The 26612-nt window shown below is 32.8% G+C and overlaps 1 protein-coding gene across 1 annotated transcript in view; it reads right to left on the bottom strand.

Moving 5' to 3' along the window:
* Nucleotides 1-25936, bottom strand: part of LOC149085689 (uncharacterized) — a 199951-nt gene extending 174015 nt beyond the window's left edge. The window contains exon 1 of the mRNA XM_089232506.1: nt 25730-25936. Coding sequence (XP_089088632.1) covers nt 25730-25808 — 79 coding nt within the window. The 5' untranslated portion in view covers nt 25809-25936. The remainder of the gene's footprint in view (nt 1-25729) is intronic.
* Nucleotides 25937-26612: the final 676 nt, after the last annotated feature.

Below are 26612 nucleotides of genomic sequence, written 5' to 3'. Positions count from 1 at the left end.
CTATAGAGATATTACTTGAAACTTATTGTTTGAAATTACGTTAATGGTGAGATAATGCCTAAAATCACATGGTTAGAAGTATACTGTTTGAAATTTTATTCTAAGAAAGAAATATACGGTAAAATAATAATGATAAATGGATCATGTAAAGTTTTAAAGATATGTCTAGCACTGCATTGTAGCGATATTTTTGTTAGTGTACAGACAAATATGAACATGTTAGTAATTGAATTTGTGAAAATATCACACAAAAATGTTCTCAAATTAGAAATACCGAAATTATTAATTTTTTACAACACAATGTTATACAAACACAAATACAAGGCCACAACAGGCAAAATGTCCAACGAGGTATCTGAGAAGAAGATGTGCATAACAAATATGGATGTCATATATTCCTAAATTTAGGAATCTAATTTTAGGAACATACCTAGGGAATTATGATATATTGAACTAACTATATCTTCGGTTGTAAACGTAAAAATCGAAGTTTTAGGGAAAGAAAACGCATGCACATGTATATTTATAATGTCCGAAAAAAGAAAAGAAAAGAAATAAATGGTACGAATCAGGCCGTTTATATAAAAGGTGAGAAAACTCCGCGAACCTTATCGACGTCAGTCTAAGGAATAATCTCTGTCGAAAATTTATGGACCCTCAGTAAAGTAGCGCAGCAGCTAGTTCCTTACACAGGAAAAGATCTCCCGGAGCAAACAGGAATCCTGGACGGTAGGGACGGGTGTGGAGCGAAGAAGGACAGTCCGATGGCCACAGGTCTTTAAATTTATCTCCACGCTCACAGCGTGACGTCACCAGTAGGGGCTTACAAAACAGGGATTTTCCCGGACACATAAATTTCGGGCTTCTCCGTCCTGGAAGTGGGGGGGGGGGGACACTAACTCACGCTCTATCTTACACTTGGAAAAGAAATAGAAGAAGGAGAAAGTATCGTCCACGGCTTGTGTATTGGTATTTTATGCGGGGATATTCCAAGATTTTGATATCTGGAATTTCAGAAAATGTGGGAGTGTCCTGGAGTTTTGAGAAAAAAATATTGTAGTGATAGCGTGGAATGATGGGGAAGTTGGTCCCCTCTCTGTCTCCGTATTTTTTTTTTTTTGTTGAATTTTTAGGTACCGAATGTCCGGCTCGTTTTTCTTTAGGCCGCCTTTGTGTCAAGATGCTGAAGCTTGTTTTCTTTCGTGTTGAGGATATAAGAATCTCTCTCTCCAAGAATCATTTTTGTTTTAATGTTGTGCCAGTTCGAGTCACTGCTTTGTTTCTTTTAGGAAAAAAAAACATTTTCAGAAACGAAAGAGATTTATATGCCAGTTTGAAAATCTCTCGTCTGAAGGATTTTAGAAATATCGTAAAATATTTGCGAAGAGGGAATTCGCTCCTCTTATTTCATTTTTTAATACTTCATATATAAATTTTTTACTTTTTACATTTATTTAAGAAAAATATATTCGCATTGAAATGTGTTATATTATGTAATCCATACACTTATGTCAAGAAAATTTGAGCCAAGTACATAATGTGACAACACGAGAGAAAGTTACGCGAGTACGTGTGAGGATAGAAGAGAATGCCGAGTGGACTCTTACTTATATTTTTAAAATGGACCATAAATAAAAACTCTTAATGAACTTAATTGTAAATCTGAATATTTATGATATATTTACGCGTATTTTAATTGAATAAAGTGTTTTTAATACTGAGTTAAATGCTTCTCAAAATTTTTTATACATGTGCAATGATTATATTATTTTTAAGGAGCATCAGAAGGATAAACTCGTATAAGCGTATATGTTATTTTCTCTCCATTCACGTAAATTACTGTAATTCGCTAACGAGATTGGACTCATATACGTCAAGTCACGTCATGTGATTTATGACGGTTTTATTCTTATGCTCTATTTTCTATTTTATTTGAGGATATTTAAAGTTTTTGATACATGGAATTTCGGAAAATGCGGGAGTGTCCTGAAGTTTTGAGAAAAGTATCATGGTGTTAGCGTGGAATGATGTGTTGAAATTGGTCTCTCTCTTTATCCGTCATCATACTTTTTTGTTCTGACTTTTGAATTTTTAAGTACCGAATGTTAAGCTCATTTTACTTTATCCTCCCTCCCCCCCTCCATGTGTCAAGATGCTGAAGTTTTTTGCTTTCGTGTTGAGGGTATAAGGATCTCTCTCTAGGAATAGTTTTTGCCCTAATGTTGCACCAGTTCGAGTCATTGCTCTGTCTTTGAAAAAGATAAAAACAAAAGTCACCAAAGATTTCCTGAAACGAAGAGATTTATTTGCCACTTTCAAAATCTCTCGTCTGAAGGATTTTAGAAATATTTTAAAATATTTGCGAGAAGGGAATTCGCTCTTTTTATTTCGTTTTTTAATACTTGATAAATTTTTGCTTTTTATATTTATTTAAAAAAATACATACTCCCAGTGGAATATGTTAGATTATCAATACTCTTATATACAACTTATATAAATGTGCAAAAAAAATTGAGTCACGTGTATAATGTGATTGCGCTTGGGAAAAATTATGCATAGAACTTGTGAGGATAGAAAAAAATATCTAGTAGATTCTAGTTATATTTCCAGTGTAGGGGTTATGAATAAATCTGTGGTGTTTGGTCAGAACATATCTCCAAAAAATGACTTTTTGATCTAAAAGTAAGTCTTGCTAATTATAACTAATTAGAAGTGAGATAAATGCATAAATACGTGCGTACGGTTAAACAACATTCTGATGTATGATATTTTCATTTGTATTTGCGTATATGCTTTATTTTTGATTTTATATGACTATGAAAATGCTTATATCTCAAAAACGTGATTTTGGAGTTATCATGTTCTGACCAAACACCACAGAAATATTCTTTTGATTTATACATGAACTTAATGTAAAATTTTAATATTCATGATATATTGTGCGTATTTTAATTAAATGAAATATTTTTAATCCTGAGTATAAAACACTTCTCTTTGCCAATTTTAATTTCACGGAATAATTATATTGTTTTTGAGGCGTATCTGAAGGATACAAAATTTTCTTTTCCATTAAATTAGTTAACTAAACGTTAATTAGTTCTCCAGTGAGATTGGACTCGTATACGTGAACTGATGTCAAGTGATATTTGACAGCTATATTCATAAGCTCTATTTCATGCAGGGATAATCGAAGACTTTGATATCTGGAACTTTAGAAATTTTGGAGCGTTCAGGAGTTTTTGGGGAACAAATAATATAGTGACAACGTGGAATGATGGGGAAGTTGGTCACTCTCTGCCTCTATTTCGTCATTCTATTTCTTCAACTTATAGGTACCAAATGCCCGGCTCGTTTTTTCGTTAGAACCCCCGCCTCCCCGCCCCTCTCGTGTGAATGTGAGATTCTAAAGCTGGTTTTCTTTCATGTTGGGAGAATATAAGAATCTCTCTCTCCAAGAATAATTTTTGTTTTAATGTTGTGCCAGTTCGAGTCATTGCTTTGTTTTTTGAAAAAAAAAGTCTCCGAAAATTTTCAGACATGAAAAGATATTTATTTGCCACTTTCAAAATCTGAAGGATTTCATAAATATTTTAAAATATTTTCCGAGAAGGGAGAATTTGCTCCTTTTATTTCATTTTTTATTATATACTCTATATGTTTTTAACTTTTTACATTTATTTAAAAACATATTAGCAGAGAAATGTGTTAAATTAACATATATACTCTTACCTCATGTCAAGAAGATTTGAGTCAAGTGCATAATGTGATTACTTTAGAGAAAATTACGCAACGACTTGTGAGTATAGAATAGTTTGTCGAGTAGGTACAGCGTATTATGTGTCTAGCATAAATCAGAACTTATTATGAATTTAAATGTAAATCCGATTATATGAATAATAATTTGCATTGATTTTAGTAAAATATTTTTAATACTAGCTAAGTACTTCTCTCGACTTCATCAAAATTATTTTACACAATAACTATATTATGGACTATATTATTAACTATATTTTTTTATAATTCCTGTATAAAATGATAATTTCTCCAACGAGATCGGACTCGTATACGTTACGTTTTATGATATTGGAAATTTGCATTCTTTTGTTGTAGTTAAAACGGCCAAGGTGATTAGATACCATGAAAATGGTGAATTTATAATATGAAAATTCAAGCATTTACTAACCTAACTTAACAATATGAAAGCCATATGGCAGCACGAGCAAGAGCAAGAAACAAGCGCAACACTGACAACATAAATACGTTAGGGCCATGCATATACGCACACATTCAAGTAACACGTTCCAGCATATACCGATTAATTAGAAATTCCGCAGAATAATGTCTGTGATCTGAGTTTACGGTTAATTAGGGGATTTAGGAAGGTCACGCCGGTGTTTCTCTGATTGCGCATTATATGTACTTTTGAAATATTTTTGTTATTTGGCGTCGTATGAGAATGAATACATGTACTAACTATACTGAATAAATGGACGCTAGAACTCTGGCGCCGGTGTTATCCCGTTGCCGAGGTCAATCCAGCCCAGTTTCGTGGCATAGGTTTTAACACTAGAACCGCGGCACTTTCGGTAAACCTAGAACCTCGGACTGGGTCAAATTGATCAAAACTGCCAAGAAACGGTGTTTCATAGCGAAAACAGAGTTACTTTCGGTTCCTGGGTTTTTCCCCTCACTCTTATTCAGCGTCGTTTAGTTGTGCATTCAATAACGGAAAACTATAGTTGTTTATGAATATAAAATAGGCCCCCCTCAAAATTAGCTAAAAAGTGGTGTTTTTTAGAGGAAATAAGATTTTACATACAGTATTTACACTATTTAAGACAAAAATTTTTTTTTTTTCAGTTAAAGCCCATAAATGATGTGAAATAAGTGTCGCAAGTTATACGCCAAATCAAGTTTAAATCTATAATATGATTCAGTCAGATAATTATTGATTTCGTACAGATGAATGGAATTTACGGTGAGGTGTTTGAAGAAAAGTTTTTTTCGTGATTCTTGTACGTTCACCGCATGTGAAAGTTACACCACCCGTTGCAAAAAACAGATTTTTTGGTTTTTTTCACATTTTCATATTACCCGACAAGGAAATCGTTTCATTCTTTTTTGATGGTTCACAAACAAATCATGATTAAGAGCGCACGAGCGTTTCATTTGGCACAATAACGACACGTATGATGATCGCAGTTCTTCGAATGGAATTCGAAGGGAATGCATTCGTAAAATAGTGTTTCAGTCACTGTTCGGTACAAAATTCGTGAATTTATTCTAATAAAGTCTAGGATGTTGTAAGGAATGTGGAAAGAGAGAGGCCACCTCCTTGATGCTGCCTTCAACGAATATTTTCTGGCGCTTTGATCGGCTACATCTAAGCCAAAATTTGTTGAATTCTAGTATGAAATTGTTTCTAGAAGCTTTACGGGAACAATTCCTCACTATCTTTATTTAGAAATGCATTTGTAGAGAAGGGAAACCAATGGCAAGAAAATCGAACATCCCTCCTTTTCCTTATATGTAGTATAGCCCGCTGGGTTAAAATTACCCAAACCGAGGTTCTAGGTGTAAGTGCTTATAGCTCTAAAATACGAAATTTGTAGCGGATAGATTTTTCGTGAATTAATATTCATATCATATTATGAAAAGTCATAATTTTTTTTTATCATCGGCATTTGAGTTTTCGAGATAACTGAAACCAATGTTGATTTGCGTCAAATTGGCCCACTCCACGGCTCTAGTGGTAAAACTCTCATAGTGGGTACCTTACGACTTTATTGTATTTTTATTCGACTTGATAAAGAAAACACATGCACGAAGTAAGACTATTCGGAAATATGAATTAATATTTTTTTTTCACTTAATTTTATCTACGATGGCCGTAAACATCTGTAATGGGCTGCAAATCTGCGAGTGGAGATCAGCCTAAGGGCTTTGTTCGATCTTTATCTAGCTGTACCTTTCCGCATAGTTTACAGAATAGTGATAGCTTGAATTATTGAGATTTTTAATTGACATTTAAAAACAGAGCAGATTAAGTAATTGATTTGAAATTGAAAATGTTAAAACAAAATAATGAAACAAAATTGATTTTTCGTTTCACTTTTCACCCCTTCTAAAAAGAAAACAAAACGTAAATATTTCATAAGAATTTCTTAAAACTCTGTCATGACGTACATTTTTCTTCTCTACATTGTTATTGGAAAAAAAAGAAAAAGAAAAATGTATATATTAATTTTGAAATTCACATCTAGTGCATATTGGAAAGCAAGTATCCAAGTGTCCCGACACTTCGAAGATAAGAGGTAAAACTAATACAATATGCGAGAGTAAAATTTGGTCCTGATTTGGTACTTTAATGCTCGATAATTGAAGTCAGTGCAAATAGTGGGTGAAAAAAGTTCCCACTGATTTTATTCATTTTTTAAATACCAATTCTGATTGTTTAGTTTAGATATATGAATTGCTGCGACTTTCGAAATTGAAGACAAATTGAAAATGTTGCGTCATACAAATCAATGCAAACAAAAATAACTAATGGTATCAATAGGTTATCTGGATCGTATGCAGAGGGGTTTCTCCACTGGGAATTGAACCCAGGATCTCTTATACCAGTCGGGAGACGTGTTGACCATTAGACAATTATTTGTGGTCGGCTGAAGTTGGTTTTCTGTGGTTCAACTTCAAGGCGAGCAGATTTCCCATTTAAAAAGTTTCTCCACAGAGAACAACAACAGACCTACAAATATTCAATCATTACACTTCACCCACTTCACTTCTGACGTATAGATGGCAGCACTGAAGAACCAGACACAACACTAGATATTCAATCATAGGTACACACACTTACATTTCCAATACAACTCACAAGGTAGTAAATTGCCCGGGGCAATAGAACTGAGTTGTGCAATGAACTTCTATAGCAGAAATGCCGCATGATGCCTTGATGTCACCGAAGTCGCTCATTTCACCTGTAGTAATTGGATTTACCAGGCCGAGCTTCGCGGCGGAGACTCTCTGCTACAGAAGGTGTTGGTTGTGCTCGGTTTGAAATTAAATGCAATGTTGAAATGGTCATTAAACCACATAGAACCTTTTTCCCTTGAAACACGTTAGCATGATTTGCTGATGTCTCTACTCGTAATATCCAGATAGCTTATTGATTTCACGTATTTTGGCCCAACAAAAAAACAAAATCTTCAATCACATCCATCGCAAAATTTAGAATCTGGGTCCATAATTATCCATGAATATCATTCAAGAACCACACGTCTAAATTTGAAATAACATAACTTTGATTATGTCATCTAGTCAAGATTGGATTAAAGTTCTTATAAAAAACGATTCGACTGCTGAAACTGTTGGATGAAGCGTTTCAAAATTTCACTATTAATGTATAAAATCACGTTTTTATTTAAAGCTCCAAAAAATTACTTTAAGATATATTTTTTTTAGAAATATTGAGCCTTGAGGAAATTTTGCATAGAAGCAAAAATAATAAAATGAAATTGATTTTTCATTTCACTTTTCATCCCCTTTTAAAAAGAGAGAAACACCGTAAATATTTCATGGAAAGTTTTTAAAGCTCTGTCATGACGTTCATTTTCTTCCTTAACATTAAGGTTATTGGAAAGAAAGAGCCGGAAAAAATTATATATATATATATATACTAATTCAAAATCATCCAGTGCATATTTGAATGCAAGTGTCCCGACCCCTCCAGTACTGAGAAAAAAATAATACAAGGTATTACGCGAGTAAAATTTGGTCCCGATTTGGTACTTTAATGCTCGATAATTGAAGTCAGTGCAAATAGTGTGCGAAAAAAACGTTGGAGCGAGATTTTCTGGAGTCTTTTCCCGGACGGAAGTATATATATATATGTATAGGGAGAAAAAAAAAGAGGTATATATCCAGGCAAGAAAATCACTCCGGTATTTCCTCAACACACACATTTCCCTTGCCATTCCCTTCTGCCAAAAGCACAACTTCCTCTCTTTTCCCATTATTAATCACTGACAAAGTAATTCTAGGGATTTACTGAGGTTCGTGGAGTCTTTTCACGTGATCCCTTTTTTTTTCAACGTTTTTTTTTCCCCGCGTCTCCTGTCCATTTTCACGTCCTGGATCATCTTTTATTTTCCGTTAAGTGCTCTTGAAATGAATGAGTTTTTATAGAGTTTCGAAAATTAAAATGTACGAGAAGTGCTCCGTGCTCTTATAACGTGTGCGAGCGATGACTATAGTTTCGCGTGTTGGGATGTGTGCGATGAAAAAATTTGCTTTTATTATTATTTTTTTTACTTTTACAGAGATGATTAAATTCATGATTTGTATTTTAATCTTGAATTCTACGCAAAAAAGAGACAAAAAAGTGGGGGGAAAATGAAGTTTTAAACAATGCCACCGTTGATCTTATGAGAAAAGTCACTTTTTTATTTATGAGAAAAATGAAAATTAAATTTGACATGGGGAGTCAAGTGACGCTCAGAATAGTGAAGTTTTTTTGATGGTCGAAATATTTCGCAAGTTTGGTGTTGTCTAGAAAAGTGTTTTCGTCAACTGCTGGACCTTGGAACGGTGCTGGTCCGTGGGAATTTCCTGCCTGTCCGAAAAAACATTTCGCCACATTGTTAAAGCCACGACATAATTGAGGAATTGCATTGCTGAGGCATGAGAAAGAGGTTTTTTTTTTTTTTAAATTTCTATTTATGGGGGAAAACAATTGCTCAGCTGTGCAGTAATATTAACCAACTAGTGAAGTTTAATGGAAATTAACGCAGCGCTTCATGCAGGGTGTCCTATAAATTCGTAATTGGTTTGAAAATTCACAAAAATTGAAGAATTTTAAAGAGTAAATTTGAATGTGGTTTGCGAAAGAGTTATTCTCATCTAGGAGTATTTTTCCGTAGAGAAAAAGATAGTTCGAATATTTGTCGACAGAGGGCGCTGCAGAAAAGCAAATCATTGGAGATATGCTGGAGATATAGAGCATATTATTGATACATTAGGTGATTTGCTGGCATTTCCAAACAAAAAAATGCATATTTTATTGAGTTTTCTGCCAGAAAATAGCCTATTGTCCATCAGTTCACTGTTCAAATGTATCCATATTTGGCACAGGAGGTTAGAAAATTTGTCTCTATCTTTTTTGCCGGTTCGCAAATTATTTTTAACACACACACACACACACACACACACACACACACACACACACACACACACACACACACACACACTTATCCCGTTCCGCAAAATTGTTCATTTAATTTCACTGGTCCACAATTGGAAAAATGTTGAACATGCGTCTAGAACATGCTAGTCAGTGTTATTGCTTGCACTACATATATTTGGACATTAACTGCTTTTTTAAACATAAATTGAACCCGTCGAACGAGGTATGAAAAAATTTACCAACAAAACAAAATATCAAAGAAATCAATAGTTATTTTGAGAAGAAGATCTACATTTTTCTCTTATCAATTTATGCTGACCATTTCTTTCAAAAAATGTAAACGGGTTATAGTTATAGAAACAAGTAATCGAAATACAATTTACGTATAGTGATAATTGACAACTCATGTAAAACATGAATCTCGAAGAATATTGAATAAATCATGTGGCGAAAATTTGAATACATGTCAATGAAAATACTTATGAAAATTTGGTTTCAGCTTATCCGACGCTTTTCGATACACGTAAATTGATGAATTTGAATGAAAGAATTTTCTAACTTCATAACAATGTGTCGTTCCTACGCCCTTTTCGTGGACTCAAGAATACTCCCTCTGAAATTTTGTGAATTATTCATTTTCAACCATGTGCCGTTATCAATGGAATGGTTTTACTAAGTATTTATATATTCTAGCTATATTCAAAAGCCTGAACAATGGTAACCTGTTGTGTGACTGCGAGAACGCATACCCTGATGGTAATAGATTGACTTGAATCCAATAAAGACCTTTATTATTATCCAACTTTCTAGTTGAATTTCTAGTCGAAACTATCCGAGGATGATGTCACTCTCCGCTATCCATACAAAAGATTTTAGAGACTGGCTGATGCAAAGATATATTTTCTGAAGAGAGAAAATTCAACTGCCTCTGCGGGGAATCGAACCCACGTCCTTTCACTTTCCTTTCCGGGTGAACGCTCTAAACCACTAGACTATAGAGGCAACGAATATCTCAATCTTCAATCTTCCCTTTGGAGAGTGACATCATCCTTTGTTACGTCGCCATCTGGTGGCATTGTCAGCAATTGTGAGCTTTGGCCTGAGTAAGGTCTGACCGTCCGTGTACGGTCCTGTTCAGAGCACACGAGCTCCAAGGGAAGTTTGAGATATTCGTTGCCTCTGTAGTCTAGGGCGTTCACATGGAAAGTGAAAGGACGTGGGTTCGATTCCGCCGCAGTGGCGGTTGAATTTTCTCTCCTTCCAAAATACACGTATATCTTCGTATCAGCCAGCTGTTAAAAACCTTTGTATAGTGGAAACTAAACGTTCACGTAGCCACGCTCGTTTAATGTTCATTACGATACTACCATTAATCATGTTTTTATTTTGCTTTATATTCTCCTTATTAATGTCAAGAATGATTCCAACTAAGAGTTGAAAGCATTAATAAATAGATTCTAATTTTGAAACGAGTCCTGTCGCTCGACTGTAATGCATTAACTACTACTTAACCACACATGCGCCTCGTACACATTTTTATAAGGAATTTCTAACGAATAAATGCACTGCAATTTTTGCGAAACGGCCTAAAAAATTTTAGATTTAATAAATAGGATACAGTCTACGTCCAGATTATGAATTTTGTTGCCTGCCCTCAAATTATTTACGTTATTTATGTTTCTTTTGCTCGTCCTCAAGTCATTTCTTCTATTTATATATATTTCTGTGGTCTTCGAATTATTTCTCCTGTTTACGTGTTTTTTTGTGGTCTCAAACTTATTTCTCCTATTTATTTATTCACTTCTTGCCCGGTCAGCAAACAAATTGTTTTTTAATTATTTCTGTTATTTAAGCATATTTTTGCTGGTCCTCAAGTTATTTCCCTTATTTATGGATTTTCTGTCGGTTTTCAATTTTTTCTTCTATGTATGTATTATTTTTCCGGTCTGAAAATTACTTCCCCTATTTATGCATTTTTATGAACTATTCATATATTTATTTCTTCCTCATTCACAAATTATTAGTTGTGTTAGTTGTTCATATATTTTTTGTTGGACTAAATTAATAAATTCGAATTATCACTCCAATTTATGAATTTGTTTTTGCTGTCCAAAAACTATTTCTCTCATTTTTCCACCATCCGCGAAAATTTTCAACTCTTTTCACCTGTCCACAATTGTAAAAAACTTTGAAGAACATCACGTCTTCTAGAGTAACCGTCTTTATGAGTTATATCTGTTATATGGTACCATACTTCGTATAATACTTTCTATTGCAATAAACACTCTATCGCAGTCATTATTCTGTAGTAAAATTCAGTTGTTTTCTATTTTTTCCATTGAATATTATGATAATCAATATTAACAGCTTTATTTAATGCTGTTTCCATTCAATTATACTGTACTTGTACACCTACTTTTGCTTTCAAGAAGTTTCTTAGGGCCGAAATTGAACCGCTTCGACGAGAATAATTATCACTCTTCAATTAATACAGCAAAAGAAAAATATTTACACATGCAATATTACGGGGGAAAAGAGCAGGAGAAAGGATTTTATTAGTGAAAATGACTTACTTAGAACCGCGTGTTTGAACACGACGCAGTTGAATGGTGTAAAAGGACCATAATTTGCCGACATTTTCCTCCCAAACATTATAGCGCGAAGGGTATTTGTTTGGTTTTATAGCCCACGTAACAGCGTTTTTGTCGCACTTACTCTTGATTATTCGCCAGTTAAAACTGAGGTGGACCTTTAGTCTAGGAAGAACCAAAGTTTCCTCGGACATAAAATTGCGCAAAGAGAAGTTTCTCTTCTACATGCGCAAATAAACATTTTCAAGTCTTTTTCTTTCGTGTATCAGGTAAATTATATTTGCTTATATTATTTCTTGTAACGCATTGTACCCAACAAATCAGTCAGGGATATGGTATTTGTTACGGTAAATGTAATAAATTAGTTACCTTGCATACTTAACAATCGTCTTGGTAAGTTTGATAAATTATCACTTTTACCGGAGGTTATACATAATAACCTAGTGTCTCGTTGGTAAATTTCATGAATACTAAAATCATTGTCGCTTTTACCAACGACTACGCATAATAACCAGGTGTCATTAGTAAATTCGATAAATTCTTAAAAATTATATGCTTTATCTGGGTTATGCATAATAACCTAGTGCAGTCGGTGAATTTGATAAATATTAAAAAATTTGCGAATGAATCTAGCATTTTTGATGAATATAGTCGGACCCCGATACAATGATAAAAAATTTTCCGATTATACCCGGATATAATTATACGATACATGTATGAGTTATCATGCATAGTATATCATACACTACGATTTATCATGTTTACCAGAGACGGTAAATGGGTATTAGGCATATATGCCGGTGAAATTGATAATTTCAAGGGAATTTATCAATCTCACCAAAATTCTCAGCGATTATATATAATAACCAGATTTATCACATTTTCGGCGTAAGATATACAAGTAACGAAGAATAAGAAAAATTAGAGTTTTTAGGAAGGCCTATTGATAAAAGGGTTTCAGTGGATCCCGCTTGCAACGCTACAACTTAGAATATTTTCTCGATTGAAACAACTTATTTTCATCATCCCAACTTTTATTAATACTCGCCGAGAATTCCCGTTTTCCTGCTCACGTTTTTTTGAAAACGTTACAAGCGGAACACAGTATATATATATGTATTTCTGAAATGCGTATATCAATTGTTGAACTATTCAAAACTCCTTTTGTCTCTGAATTTTTAATCGATGAAATTGAGATGCCCTCTATGAAACTGACAGACCCATATTAGAGAAACTTCTTGAGGGCAAATCAGTCTCATAGATTACAAATTCAAAATTCGAAGGACCTCCGGATAGTGAAAATTTTTTAAGTGCTTTTGAAATTTTTCAATAGGGGGTTGTAAATTTGATAAGTCCAAAGACTGCTATAGTATTCTGATTTTATGAGTTTTGTGTAAACGGTGGAAGTATATTCTATTTTATTTCAATTTGAAGATCAAGAGCAGTTTTTTGCAATTTGCACACTTCGTCCGGAAAACTAATTTTGTTTCTGTATAGAGTCCCGTCTCATCCAGCTCATTCGTTCACGCGACAAAAAAATATTGCTTATTAATTTTTATATTATTTAATAATGAATATGGCATGAATATCTACAAATGAATTTCTCTAGATTGATCATACGGATCTCTTGAGAATACATGAGGATAACATTATGAAAAGAAAACCGTTATTTTACTAATAAATTGAGAATTTAATTTTAGCAAAAAAAAGTATAATTAGAAAAGTAATTTTAACACCCATATAAGTAAACTGAATAATAAGAATGGTCAACTCGTAGGACAAACAATTCTTGCGTATAATATAACTGATAATAAACATGAAAAATAACGAAATGATGGATTTCAAAATGAACAAAGTCCCTTGCCTTCGTATTCATAATAGACAATACTTACAAAATAATCACTTTCAGGGGGGGGGGGGGCTGAAGAATCGGAAAAACATATTAGAAGCAGAAAATAATTTTTCTTGATGCAGGCTGCACTGGATTCTTGATTAGAGTCAGTATTCAGTATAACCATTTATGAGAGCCGGATAAATGCACCCCCAATGACCGAAAGATACCCAGGCCACATCGCCATATGGCAATATCGGCTCCATCCCCAATGACCAGTCACTCTTTAAATGCAATATTTTCTGATTACTTCAAGGCGCAATTGCGGGCCGACCTCGCAGTTAGAAGTCTCGCCACAGAGAGCAACAGGCCAACAATGATATAATTATTCAATCATTACACTTCACTCATAGTTAAATAGAACTGATGGCAGATGGCGGCACTACGCATAACAAATATTATACAGAAACAAACTTCACGTAAAGTTCACAACACTTACACGAACATTCCTTCATGTACCAATTCGTTAGAAGTTCCGCAGAGGAATTTGTACGAGGTGCATGTGTGGTTTAGTTGTAGTAGCAGTATTTTCTGATTATTTCCCGATTTGTCACTGGCATTAACAATATACAGGACATACATTTTGTTCATAACAGATGATACTTCTTTCATTGTTATAATTAGATTGTAATTATTACTATGACTGTCCATAAGCCAGTTGTATATCTAATCCCTGCCTCAAATGTTAAAATTCAGATTCTCGGGGAACTCCAAATAACTCACTAAAATTTCCACGTTTCGAATTATAGTCAACTATATTTAGCGTCAAGGCATTACGCCTTTGAGTGTTTAGATTCTTAACGATCAAAGAATAATTCTGGACATAATGTTGGACTCATGAGGGCCGCAAATTTCTAATTGGGTTTTTGTATGTATTTGGGTTATGTATAAAAAGTATTTTTTTTATTTTGATGACTTCACAACCCCTTTCAACATGAATGACGTATCCGAGTTCCACGTATTATTGCTTGATACTTTTTCTAATTGGAAGCATGGCTCTAGGATCAACGGTTCATCAGTAAAACGCGGCAAAGGAAATTAAGTAGTCACCCTGTATATACTGTACAAGTACAGTGAAACCTCTTTAGTGCGTCACCCGGTCAACACGTCACTCCGCTTACCGGGTCACTTTTTGGAAATCCCAAGTTTTCTCAGGCAGGAATTGACACAGTTATGGCTTACTCCGTTTAACGAGTTACTCCGCTTACTAAGTCATATTTTTGCTCTCCCAAGAGTGACTCATTAACGAGGTTTGACTGTATATGTAACTGAACAGTATGATCTCTTCGTTTGTTAATACTTCGTATGATAGGATTTCTGCGGTTTATTTACATTTACATTATTTGTGAATGGCAGGCCGGGACTTACATCACAAAGAGGGGAAAAAAAGACGCACATTAAATAGAAACAAATAAACTGAAAAAAGAAAATCAACGGAAAAAACAAACTTACCACATGTAATTGATTAAATTCTTTCAACTCCTTTTGCAGAAGTCACTTGGAACGTCATTACAAATTTTTAATGAATTTTCATTCATGAATTCTCTCTTGAAAATGCGAGCACAAACGCAATCTCTTCAAATTCAAATTATGTACTTAAAGTGACTTTCAACTGAAAGAAGTGAATTTTTGTGCAATGAAAGCAATATAAGCAAGAACCAGAAAATTTTAAGTGTAATGTCCGGCAGCCATAGCCAAATTTACGGTTTTTCCCGCCTGGGAATACACGAATTTTGCAGTCGTTTCCCATATTCTTGAAACTTCATAATATTCAAAATATTTAAAAATATTCTTGAAAACTCATTCCCCGATTTCAACTCCCTGTACTGTATTGGTCACTCATCAACCTGATCCTACTGTGCAAATACATATGCGTCTCCAAGTTCCTGTTTTCGTTACTCTGATGCTCACAAAATCTCTATAGGTCATTCTTTTTTGGTCACTTCCTAGGTCACTTATATGCTTACACACGCTCTCCGTCTCTCTTTTGATCACTCACTGACCTAGTGTCTTGCTCTCTAGGTCACTCATCTTATCACTCACATGCTTATGAAAATTCTACGTTACTTGTATGGTTGCCTACTTACCTATCTAGTCCCTCGCTCTCTGGTCAGAAGAAGATCTACGGTGGGTTATACAAATCTTGCCACCCATCTCCCATTCTGTTCATTTTCTCGACCACCAATTCCTCAAATTTTCCGTCCCGGGCAAAGCCCGCTAAACCCCCTACCTTGTAAATACACTACTGCCGAAGGATACTTGCTTTAGCTTAATGCATTTTACCTCAACGTAATATCCACACTATACCTTCTTCATGATATTTAAGGCAGTAGAATACGTTTGCAGAGAACAGGATTTATTATATTGGGATTTGTATACAGACAGCTCATCCATTCAGGTTCGAATTTGACTATCCGTTCATTTACAATAGAATCTGAATCGTTATTTATAAATTTTTTGCGTTGGAATTTTTTGAAAAAGAACTGAGTTTTTCTTATTTTGAGTTTTGAAAAACTTCCAAAAATAGTTTTTTTAAATAAAAATAAATAGCTTAAAACGATATACCTAATGATACTTTATTTAAATACATTTTTTTTTAACTTTTTGTGACTCTGGGGATGTTGGATATGGATGCTCTACCACCCTTTCCTTACGTCTCTAGAACCAAACTTCAAATAAACATTGCAAACATTGAAGCATTGCATACTCTAACCATTAATACAGGGTGTCTCTCAAGCTCCGTCGCACACCCCCTCTCATAATTTGTTAGTGAATTTATTTTTTTGCAACTGATAACATTAATTATCCACTAACTAGTTGCTAAAAATTTTAAACTTTAAATTTAACTGTGAAATTAGTTTTTGAACGAAAAAATATCACAGGTATACTTTACCAGAGTAACAAAATTAAAATTTTACATACAAAGTTTTAGTGACTAATTTGTTATTGATTTTTTGCTGTGATATTTTGAAAAAAATGTTCTGTTTTGAAGGCGACATCCGAATATCCTCACATACATTCAAGCGATGATCTCTGGTTTTTTGGCTTTCATGGCCAAATGCAATGAATTTTGAAATTCCTTTCTAATACGTGTTCTTGCTCGCCTTGTAATAAAATCATTATTTTTATTAAATTACCATAGTTCATATAATTAAGATCGGAAAGAAATTGATCAAGTGTCACTAACAGAAAAAAAAAACTTTTGCAAAGACAATCTGGAACCTCCATATAAAACGTAATGATCGTGTTTTCTAAATCCTTTCAAACTGAGAATACAGTGGTACCTCACCCTAACGGGCGCTTCCCGTTGATTTTCTGTAATGTGGGAAGAAAGCCAGCATTACAAGTCTGATAACGTTGTTATCCTCTCACACTTAATTTAATTTATATTCCGAAATAAGTGCAGTGTACGTATCAAATACGGGTTAAACTAATTGATTGGTTTAATGAAGAGAATGAAGATTATACATTTTTCAATTTATATATCAGACTTTCCAAATTCACTTGGAAATTGTTCACAATCTCCGGTAAAAGCGATAAATGTTGTGAAATTTAATCGAACTTTATTTATACAGGCGATTAGTGATAATGTATACCCTCTGGTGCATAATTTTTACACAGTAATATATGCATTTTAATATTAAAATGCATAAGATGCATAGGAACCAATTGCGCCTGAAGCTCATATAAATCATACAAATGAGGCTCCACCGTATATTGTACCTCTGCATTAGCGGACATTTCCTGTTAGCGGAAAACCCTTTTGGTCCACTGAGTGTCCGTTATCGGGAGGTTCTACTATATTCGTTATTTTAAGTGACACATTTCTGTGAGTGAAATTAAAAAAGTAAGATGTGATAATGTTGTTGCGATTCATAATTTTAAAGAATTCAAAAATGTTCTCTTCATTTCGATCTTTTCTTAGTCAAAATATTAAATAAATATGTTACGTTAAAAAATTTTTTTGGATCTCGCACCCACAAATATTCTTTCCCGCACCATCGGTTAAGAATCACTGGTTTAGAACGTAATGAGTATTATTCATTTCAACATATTCTGTGACACACATACGAAAAAGCCGTGTATTTTCTTTATCCGGTAAAGAAAGAGCAATATTTTTCCTATAGCAATAAGATTTACTATAAATATTCATGACAAATATTGGAGGACTGTGAAAAGTACGCATTTTAGAGAAAAATACCATATTTTGCCTTCTCGTAAATAAAACAAGCAAAGGATTCTTGTTGAGTCAAAAAAAGCGTTATATTCATACCCATAATCATAAAGGGAAATATTAGTGATAATCTCGGATATCATGAATTTTAAAGACTGAAATATACTGACGATACATTGCATATAATCACATTAGACAATGGCAATGAACCATTAAGTTTTAAGTTATAGAAATCATTGATTTAACCAAGGCATTCAGAGTGTATATCTCTTACAAAAATAGAAGCAACGTCCAGCTGCATTAGAAACACTAGCTCGAAGTGTGAAAAACCGCTGATGATCTACTTATTTTAGAATATTTAAAAAGAGTCCAATGTATCAAAACTATCACTTCCAATGAAGAGTTTAAACAATGATCATACAGGCGAAGATTTCTTGCATGATTCATATAATGTATCGTGAAATTTTTCATGATAATATTATAACTTATTTAGAAATATAATTTAACATTTATGGTAGAGAGAATTAGTTCTTGTTCAGTGGATATCTCAGAAGCTAACAAATCTTCATTTTGCACATGTGAATCCATATAACTTTGTCACAGGTGAAACAAACTATTATGAGATTGGATCAACACATAGGAATGTATAGCGAATTTTTACGACGATCATTCAGTTTGGATCTAAGCATTAGACAAACCTCAGACACAAATACTAATAAAAAATCCACAACAGACAAAATTCCCAACCAGGTGGCTGAAAAAAAGATGCCCATAAAAATATGGATTTTGAATATGTATCATACAAAAACACAGCAACACAATAACAGCAATAAAAAAACCAACAATTATAATAAAATATAAATATACTGCCCATAAAAAATTATAATTGTCCGATTTGAGTATGGATAGCTTCTCGATTTATCCAAACGTGCTTATTATATTTCTTTTTAAACGTCTCAATCGTGTTAGAATTGATGACCTCCGGATATATATATATATATATATATATATATGTAAGCTATTCCATTTATTCACAACCCTATTTGGAGAAAAAAACCCCCCCGCGACACCCCAACCTGGAATTGTCCCTTACTAAACGGCACTGGTGTCCCCTTGTCGAAGCAGTTGATTGACGGTGTAGTACTAATTTATGGTCCATCCTATCCATCCCATTAAAATTTTTAAACACTTCGATCATATTCCCCCGACAACCTACGTTCCTACAATGTAAACATATTCAGAAATCTCTCTTCATAGCTGAAGCCTTGTATGACAACAAGAGCACGTGTAGCTCTTCTCTGCACCCCCTCAACCAAGTTTATGTCCAAGTATGGTCCCCAAAACCAGATGCCATACCCCGATCCAGGGTGAACCAAGCACCGGAAAAGTGAAAGGATCACTTTGGGAGAACGCAAAGAGATCTTTTTTTGAGAATGAAATAGAGAATTCTGTACGTTTTTTTTTTAACCACCGCTGAACAATTTCTAGAAAACCTAATCCATCCGTCAATGAGGATTCTCGAATTGGTGATTCTAGCAGCATGCGGAATGATATTTTCATTACAACTCGTAAGTGAAACTTGGGTTATTCGAACCAAAATGAGTGCCGATGCATTTGTCAACACTGAAGGTCTAATCGTTAGCGCATCTACAGTCATATTCAAATTCATCTGAAGCCTCACCCTTTCGTTACAATAGCCGACTACCCTCGCCCCACTAAGCTTCACGTGATCTGTAAATTTGCTCACAATTCCATCGATACCGTGGTTGAGCTTATCGATAAAAATTGAAAAATGAATGGGTAAGGAGACTTCCTTGAGGGACTCCACTTTTAACATCTGTCCAATCATAAAATTTCCCATTCACCATAACCTGCTCTGTGATCTATCACGCAACCCCGATTCTATCCAATTCAACAAGTCCCCCCCCCCCCCAATCTCAAGTAAACACTTAAAGAGTTTACCATGTTGGAATGAGATGAAAATCAAGATAAACAATGTCGACGTTTTTGCTATTTCCTGAAGTCATAGTCACGTGATTATAGAAAAAAAAGTTGATTACACATGACTTCCCCTTTCCTCAACCCATGCCGGCTTTCCGACATCACATTACTTTTGTCTTTAAAAGATTTAAATAATTGCTTATATACTAATAATAATTATTATTGTTTATGATTATAATCTGAATAAACACAAATAATTTGTGTTCCGACATGAAATAGTTATGCACCAAATATTTTCGACAAAACTCACATTTACCATTATACGCTTAAAATTTATTTAAGCGGAATGAGAAAAATCTTTGTACAAAAAATCGCTAATTAATTGGACAAACATACTTCATCCACCAAAAGATACCGATGCAATTGCATACTAGTAAATATAACCATGATGATCATTTTGAAGTAGAAAAAAAATATTCGAGAACATCTCAATAGGCAATTAAAACCCGTATTTTACATTCCTAAAAAAATCCATTAATATCCCTAATTTCATTTTACCTTTCATTCCCGTCTACTGTTTATAATATTGAATTTTCTTTCTTATACTCACAGATACACAAGAAGGGAGGGGGGAAGAAGATATCAAAGTTTTATTTGTATAAAGAAATTCATTTTTTCTCCTCCAACATAATACCACAAATTTATGGAATAATGTAGGTTTCCCGTCCGAAGATTAAAATCTATATTTTATTGAAATTTTTTTTTTGTTTTTGAATAATGCAGTCCCTTGAAGACTTCTTTTCCTTCTGAATATGAGAATTCAGTCAAAAACTAATGAGGCGGCACAAATATAAGGGGAAAAGAAATAATAGGAACGCATGGCATGTTTGAAATAGAAAAATGAAAGAAGTATCCAGTATCTTCGAATCTCTTCCCATGAATTTTAAATACGGATTTCGTATTTGAGACCATTTTCTTTTTGGATATTTTTATTATTACTTTTCCTTTACAGAATTTCTCTATGAGAAGCTCAAAGGAGAGTGTATTTTGTTTTCCTCCAGGAATTTTTCTTGTTACATGAATGTTGACTTGCTTAAAATTTCAAAAAAGAATCTAAAGTTTCTCTCTTTTAAATATATTTTTCTATGAAAGAAAGAAAGAGAGACAAACAACCGTCATTAAAACTATGGAAGGCTAAAACGGAACAAAGTTCAGAAGAGAAACTAGATATAACGTTTATTATCATTTTCTTTTTTGTTATGAAGTCACGTTTCATGTACAGGAAATCCGTAGATAGTATTTTTTCCCCCTGTCTTACAGTTTGACAGTTTTGTCCTTAAGGTTACTTTATCTAATTTATTTCGCCTGTCAAAATGAAATTATGATTAAATACTAAAGTCGTGATTATTTAAGGTAGAGCTTTCTTTTTGTATGAAATATATTAAAATGAAATACAGTGACCCATCTTCTTCACTTTTATTGAATATTTTGTCTTTGTGATGCTTATAAATGAATTATAAATGTTTATAAATGAATATTATGAATAAAAATTTTCAGTGAAATATCAGAAGGGTGAAAAAATTCAAATATTACTGATTTTATTTGAGTAATTACATGAAAAGAAAATTTGAGGAAAAGTTATTGAATAATATATTTGGAAATTAAGAACTTTATCACTATTTTGTGTCACTTTTTTGAGTAAAATGATAACGACTTTGATGAAAGAAAAGTGTTTTGAAATATTTTTTATGGGTTCAGAAAGTGAATAATGCCAGCAGCAAAAAAAACCAGTTCAATACTAGTTATATATTTGTCTTTAAAATATATTATCCATCCTCAACTATATTTCTAAATTTTTGTTTCGAAGTTGAACTTATTTTTAAATATTATTGAGCAGCAACTGCACTGCCAAGAATATGTCAAATCCATTTATTTTCTTATACTTATTATTAATAAATGAAATCTTGTTTTTCTTTTTACTATGATATTCATCTCAGTAATTCGAAAGACCATTTGTAAATTATTTTGTAATAGATTTTGCCACAATTTCCATCGCTAATTTTTCAAACTGGAATCATTTTTGGCAAGTGTAATTCATCTTTATATGATCTTGGCTGAGAAATACATTTCACATACATATTTTTTTTTCTTTGAAAATTATACGTGATAAAATAAGAAGTGCACGTAGTAACAATGCAAATAGAGTACTAAGAATATGCAATTGAAAATTGGTAGATATAATCCATCAAGTTATAAAATATTTTTGTTGCACATTTATTTCTCGATTCAAGGCGTACATAAATATTTTTGTATGCCCTATAATTGCAACAACTGAATTTTTAAAACAAAATACGAAAAACATTTGAATTCACCAAAAGCATATATAATGTATTATTATCCACCTTGCTCCATCCTCCATGCTTCTAATATAACACTTCTTAGCACTACTACTTGCACTGCAGTGAATCAGATACGAAAGTTTTACAGGGGCAAATCAGCTCTAGTGACCGCATAGAAAAGAAAACTCGCGCTCTTCTCGATTTTTATGAATTCACTATTTTTTTCTTCAAAACAGAATTCTGACAATACTATACATTTTTAAAAGCCATCCTATGTGCATCGAAAAAAAAACGAATAAACCTGTAAATATCCATTGCGTTTTGTGAATTTTCTCAAGATTAACCAGCGTTTGAAATCTTTATTAATATGATAAATCAAAATGGTTGGAGAATAATTTTCTTAAAACATTTATTTTCATAATTTCAGTAATGTGTAGAGTAAATGCATAATAATATCAATCCTCGTTTTTGTGATGACTGGTTTATTAATTTCAAGTTACCATGACTTTGATTTTAAATTTTTTGGATCTATATGGTATATTTTACAAATGAACTATTGGGGAGCGGTAGCCCGGTCGGTAAGATACTCGCCTAAAGTACCAAAGGATGTTTGGAGGTTTCGCGAGTTCGATACCCGGGGGATACGTCCTTATCAGAAAACTTTCCTGACACAGGGGTACAGCAAAAAAAAAAAAAAAACAGCGACAAGACCGCAGGAAACAATTGCTACCACAAGGAGCCCCCCATCGAGGGGTTAGTGCACCAACCTCTCGACGAGTATAAAAAACGAGCCTCCCGTTCGGAATCGGCAATAAATTGTAGGCTCCGGTCAAATTAGCCCTCGTGTGCAGAAAATGACCGTGGTGCGACAAAAATGATCAAATAAATTAACTATTCATAAGAATTATGTTAGAGATAATTTTTTCGACATAGATTATGCAGGGAAAGAAATTGAATAAGTTTGCAAATGAAAAATTTTGTAATAATATTATATCTTACTGAACTTTACTGACAGTGATTTTTTTTAAATTTAAAACTAAAAAAAAATATACTATTTTTAGAAAATATATTTGGAAGAAAGAGGAAAAAAATGAATTATCTCACTTTTTATATATATGATTATTCGAGTGATGTAAGTTCATGATCTTACCTTTTAATAAATAAATAAAGATCCATTTGTATTGAACATAGCTGTCAAATCCTAAAAAGCTCAATTTCCAAAGATCACACATATTCTAAACGTGACAAAACAGACCGAAAACATTTCCAAGACTAATTAATAATAAATATAAATTTGATAAAAATAATGTTTCTCTTTTGCATCAGAAGGAATTAATTTTCAAAAATCAATTTACATTTCAGTTTTGGCTGTTCGTGTTGTTTTTATGATTAACGATATTGATAAAAGTTATGTTATTAGATTATTTTTGTGACATTGGTTATGTACGAAATAGAATTGAGTAATTTTACAAACATAAATTCGTTAATATAATGAGGTCAAAATCTGCTGTTAATTTGTTTATAAAATTGAAAAAAAAAAAAAATTAAATATTAAATGGAAATTGGAATTTTTAGAACGTATGTTTATAAGAACCTAATTATCTCAATTTCTATATATGATTATTCATGTGGTATAAATTCATGTTCTTAGGTCTTATTAAACAAACAAAGCAGATCTATTTGAACATATGTCGATAGAAATGAATTACTTTTTTGGTTTGATAATACAATTGAATAATCGACGTTAGATTTACCAAAAATTCCAAAAAGAACATGGCTATACGCTTTTTGTAACTATATGAAGTTCCTTCATCAGTAGCAGAAACAAAGAAGAAAGAGAATATATTTTCTTTCTTCTTTGTTTATTTCCAAAATTATTGAAACTCAATTTCCAATAACCGTACATATCCCCACGTGGAATTTTTATGAATTATTTTATTCATACCACTTATGTTATAGATCGTTCTTATGATATCGATTATGCAGACTGAATAATTTTACAAATGTAAATTTCTGAATGCAACGTCTGTGATATTGCTAGAAATTTATTTGTGAAACTAAATAAAACGAAAACATTCGATAAACTGGTGAAAATTTAATTGTATATAAAATTTTGGAAATAATATTATGAAAAAGAAAACAAATCAATTCATCTTCATTTTTATATATAATTATTCATGCGATGTTCTTACCTCTTATTAAATAAACAAAAAAGATCTATTCGAATTTATTTAGTTGTAAATCATAAAAAGCTATTTCCAATAGCTTAAACATTTTAAACGTGATAAATGAGATACGAAACACTTTGGAGACTGGTTGATAATTTATATAAATTTAAAATTTTCCCTATTTCAATACATTGAATTATTTTTTAAACAATTTCTTTTATCAAAAATATTTTCTTTCCGCATTTTTATAAATTATGCTATCCATACCTATTAGGCTGTATATTTTTATACTTATAAATTTTAGAATATGGCGAACTAATAATATTGCTGAAAATGTGTTTATAAAATTGAAAAAAGCCTATAAAAAATTAGTGAAAATGTTACCGTTAAATGCATAGCTTGGCATGTGTGCAAAGTGTCCTTTAAACGCTCTTTACTGCAGCCAGTTTGAATATGAAAAATTCAGAATCGTCTTTGCACATAAAGTGAGATCATATTCTTTTAATTTCATACTCTGATTTTGGTGAATGTCCTAATTAACGACAACCACTATCTGTTTATTGCACAGCATATGCGGCTGTGATTTCACCAATTTTTTTAAATGTTTTGTTTATATTTATTTATTTTTTTACCTTGAAGTGTGCAACCCCAATGTTTTTTCCAACTATGAGAGAGGATCATCTTTGAGACCATGTATAAGCAGTAAAATTCGAAATCGATTTTTTTAAATAATCTTTTCGGAAATTTTTCGAAACGCGTCAGTAAATATGAAAAAAATTTATCAGATCGTAAACAAAATCATGCAGCCAGAGGTGAATTGAAAGTAGAAGTTTTGGAAATTTTATCAAGAAGAAATTGACACATCTTGATTTTTATATATGACTATTCATGCGATGGGAATTCATGTTCTTACCAAATATCAAATACACGAAGAAAAAGATAGATTCAAACATCCCTGTTATTCCTAAAATTCTCAATTTCCAATAATCATATATAATCTAAACATGACAAATCTGATCCGGAACACTTAAAACACTGATTAATAATTATATATTATAAATTTAAATTTCCCCTCTTTCAAAAGATGGAATGAGTTTTCAAACGTAAAATCTTATTTTAATTAAAAGCTTTTTTTCTTACATGGTATTTTTTATAAATCATCAAATTTATATCAATCATGTTATGGATTGTTTTTATGATATTATTAATTATGTAGACTCAATTAAAAAAATTAATTAATTAATTGATTTTATAATTTTCAAAATGCAAATTTCTGAATATAACAAGGTGAAAACATAGCTGTGAATTTGTTTATAAAATTAAAAAAAATCAATTGAAGGCAAACGCATTTTTTAAATATTATCGAGAAAAAGAATAGAAAAATTGGCTCATTTCAATTATAATACATGATTATTGGTGCGAAGTAAATTGATGCTCTTACCTCTTATTAAATAAACGAAGAAGATCCATTCGAACATAGCTGTCAATCCTAAAATGCTCCACGTGTTTCTGTTGCCCATGAGAACACGAGCGAAAGATGATACAAAAACCTGGAAAAAGATTTTTCCTCCTGTGTCATTGGAGTCGGAACCGCTTATGGGGGAAAAGGCGCTTTTCTGTACTTTCCTTACGCACAACACACACACTCACGTACAGATTGGTTGGTTGAATGGATGGATGGCAGTAGAGGGTGAGGACATGGGCTCGACCGGCTAAAAGGTACGGATATGTCCAGACACACGGGAGCGTGGTGATCGCCTGGAATCATCGCCAAATGTCCGCTGGTTGGCTGAAAGCTCTACCCAAAAGCAAACTTCTGAGAAACACTTTTTTTTGTTTAGGTTCTTTCCTGTTTTCTTTTTTTTACTGCTCATTGAGTTAACTTATTTATTTAACGCCATTTCTCTTGTCGATTTTTTTCCCGAAATCACTTGATGTAAATATTGTTTTTCGTGTTTCTCTGAATCAAGTGAATGACATTGAAAATTTTATCTCCCATGTTTGAAAAATTTTAATTCACTTCAACGTGAAATAAATCACTTAAACCACAGAAATTTAAAAAGACACATTTACAGGATAGTTATAAATAAACTAATACTGTTCAGACGTAAGTAGCGTCCATTTTGGTGAAGGTATTTTGATAAAATGCGTGGTTCATAGGACATATGGACATGGGGAGAAGAAAGATTCAATAAAAAAATAGTTCAATCTTTGATCAACCGGTGAAAAAGTGGCGCTTCTTTATCGCAAAAAATAACGTACTGTAAATACTAAGTACAACAAGTTTCAATGAAATACGTCAACCACAACGAGTGCTACATAGG

This window comes from Pholcus phalangioides, unplaced genomic scaffold (genome assembly GCF_987345545.1).
Source record: "Pholcus phalangioides strain wild (caught in Gottingen) unplaced genomic scaffold, Ppha-v1.0 ptg000006l_1, whole genome shotgun sequence".
NCBI lineage: Eukaryota > Metazoa > Arthropoda > Arachnida > Araneae > Pholcidae > Pholcus > Pholcus phalangioides.
This window is presented reverse-complemented; position numbering and strand designations above follow the sequence as displayed.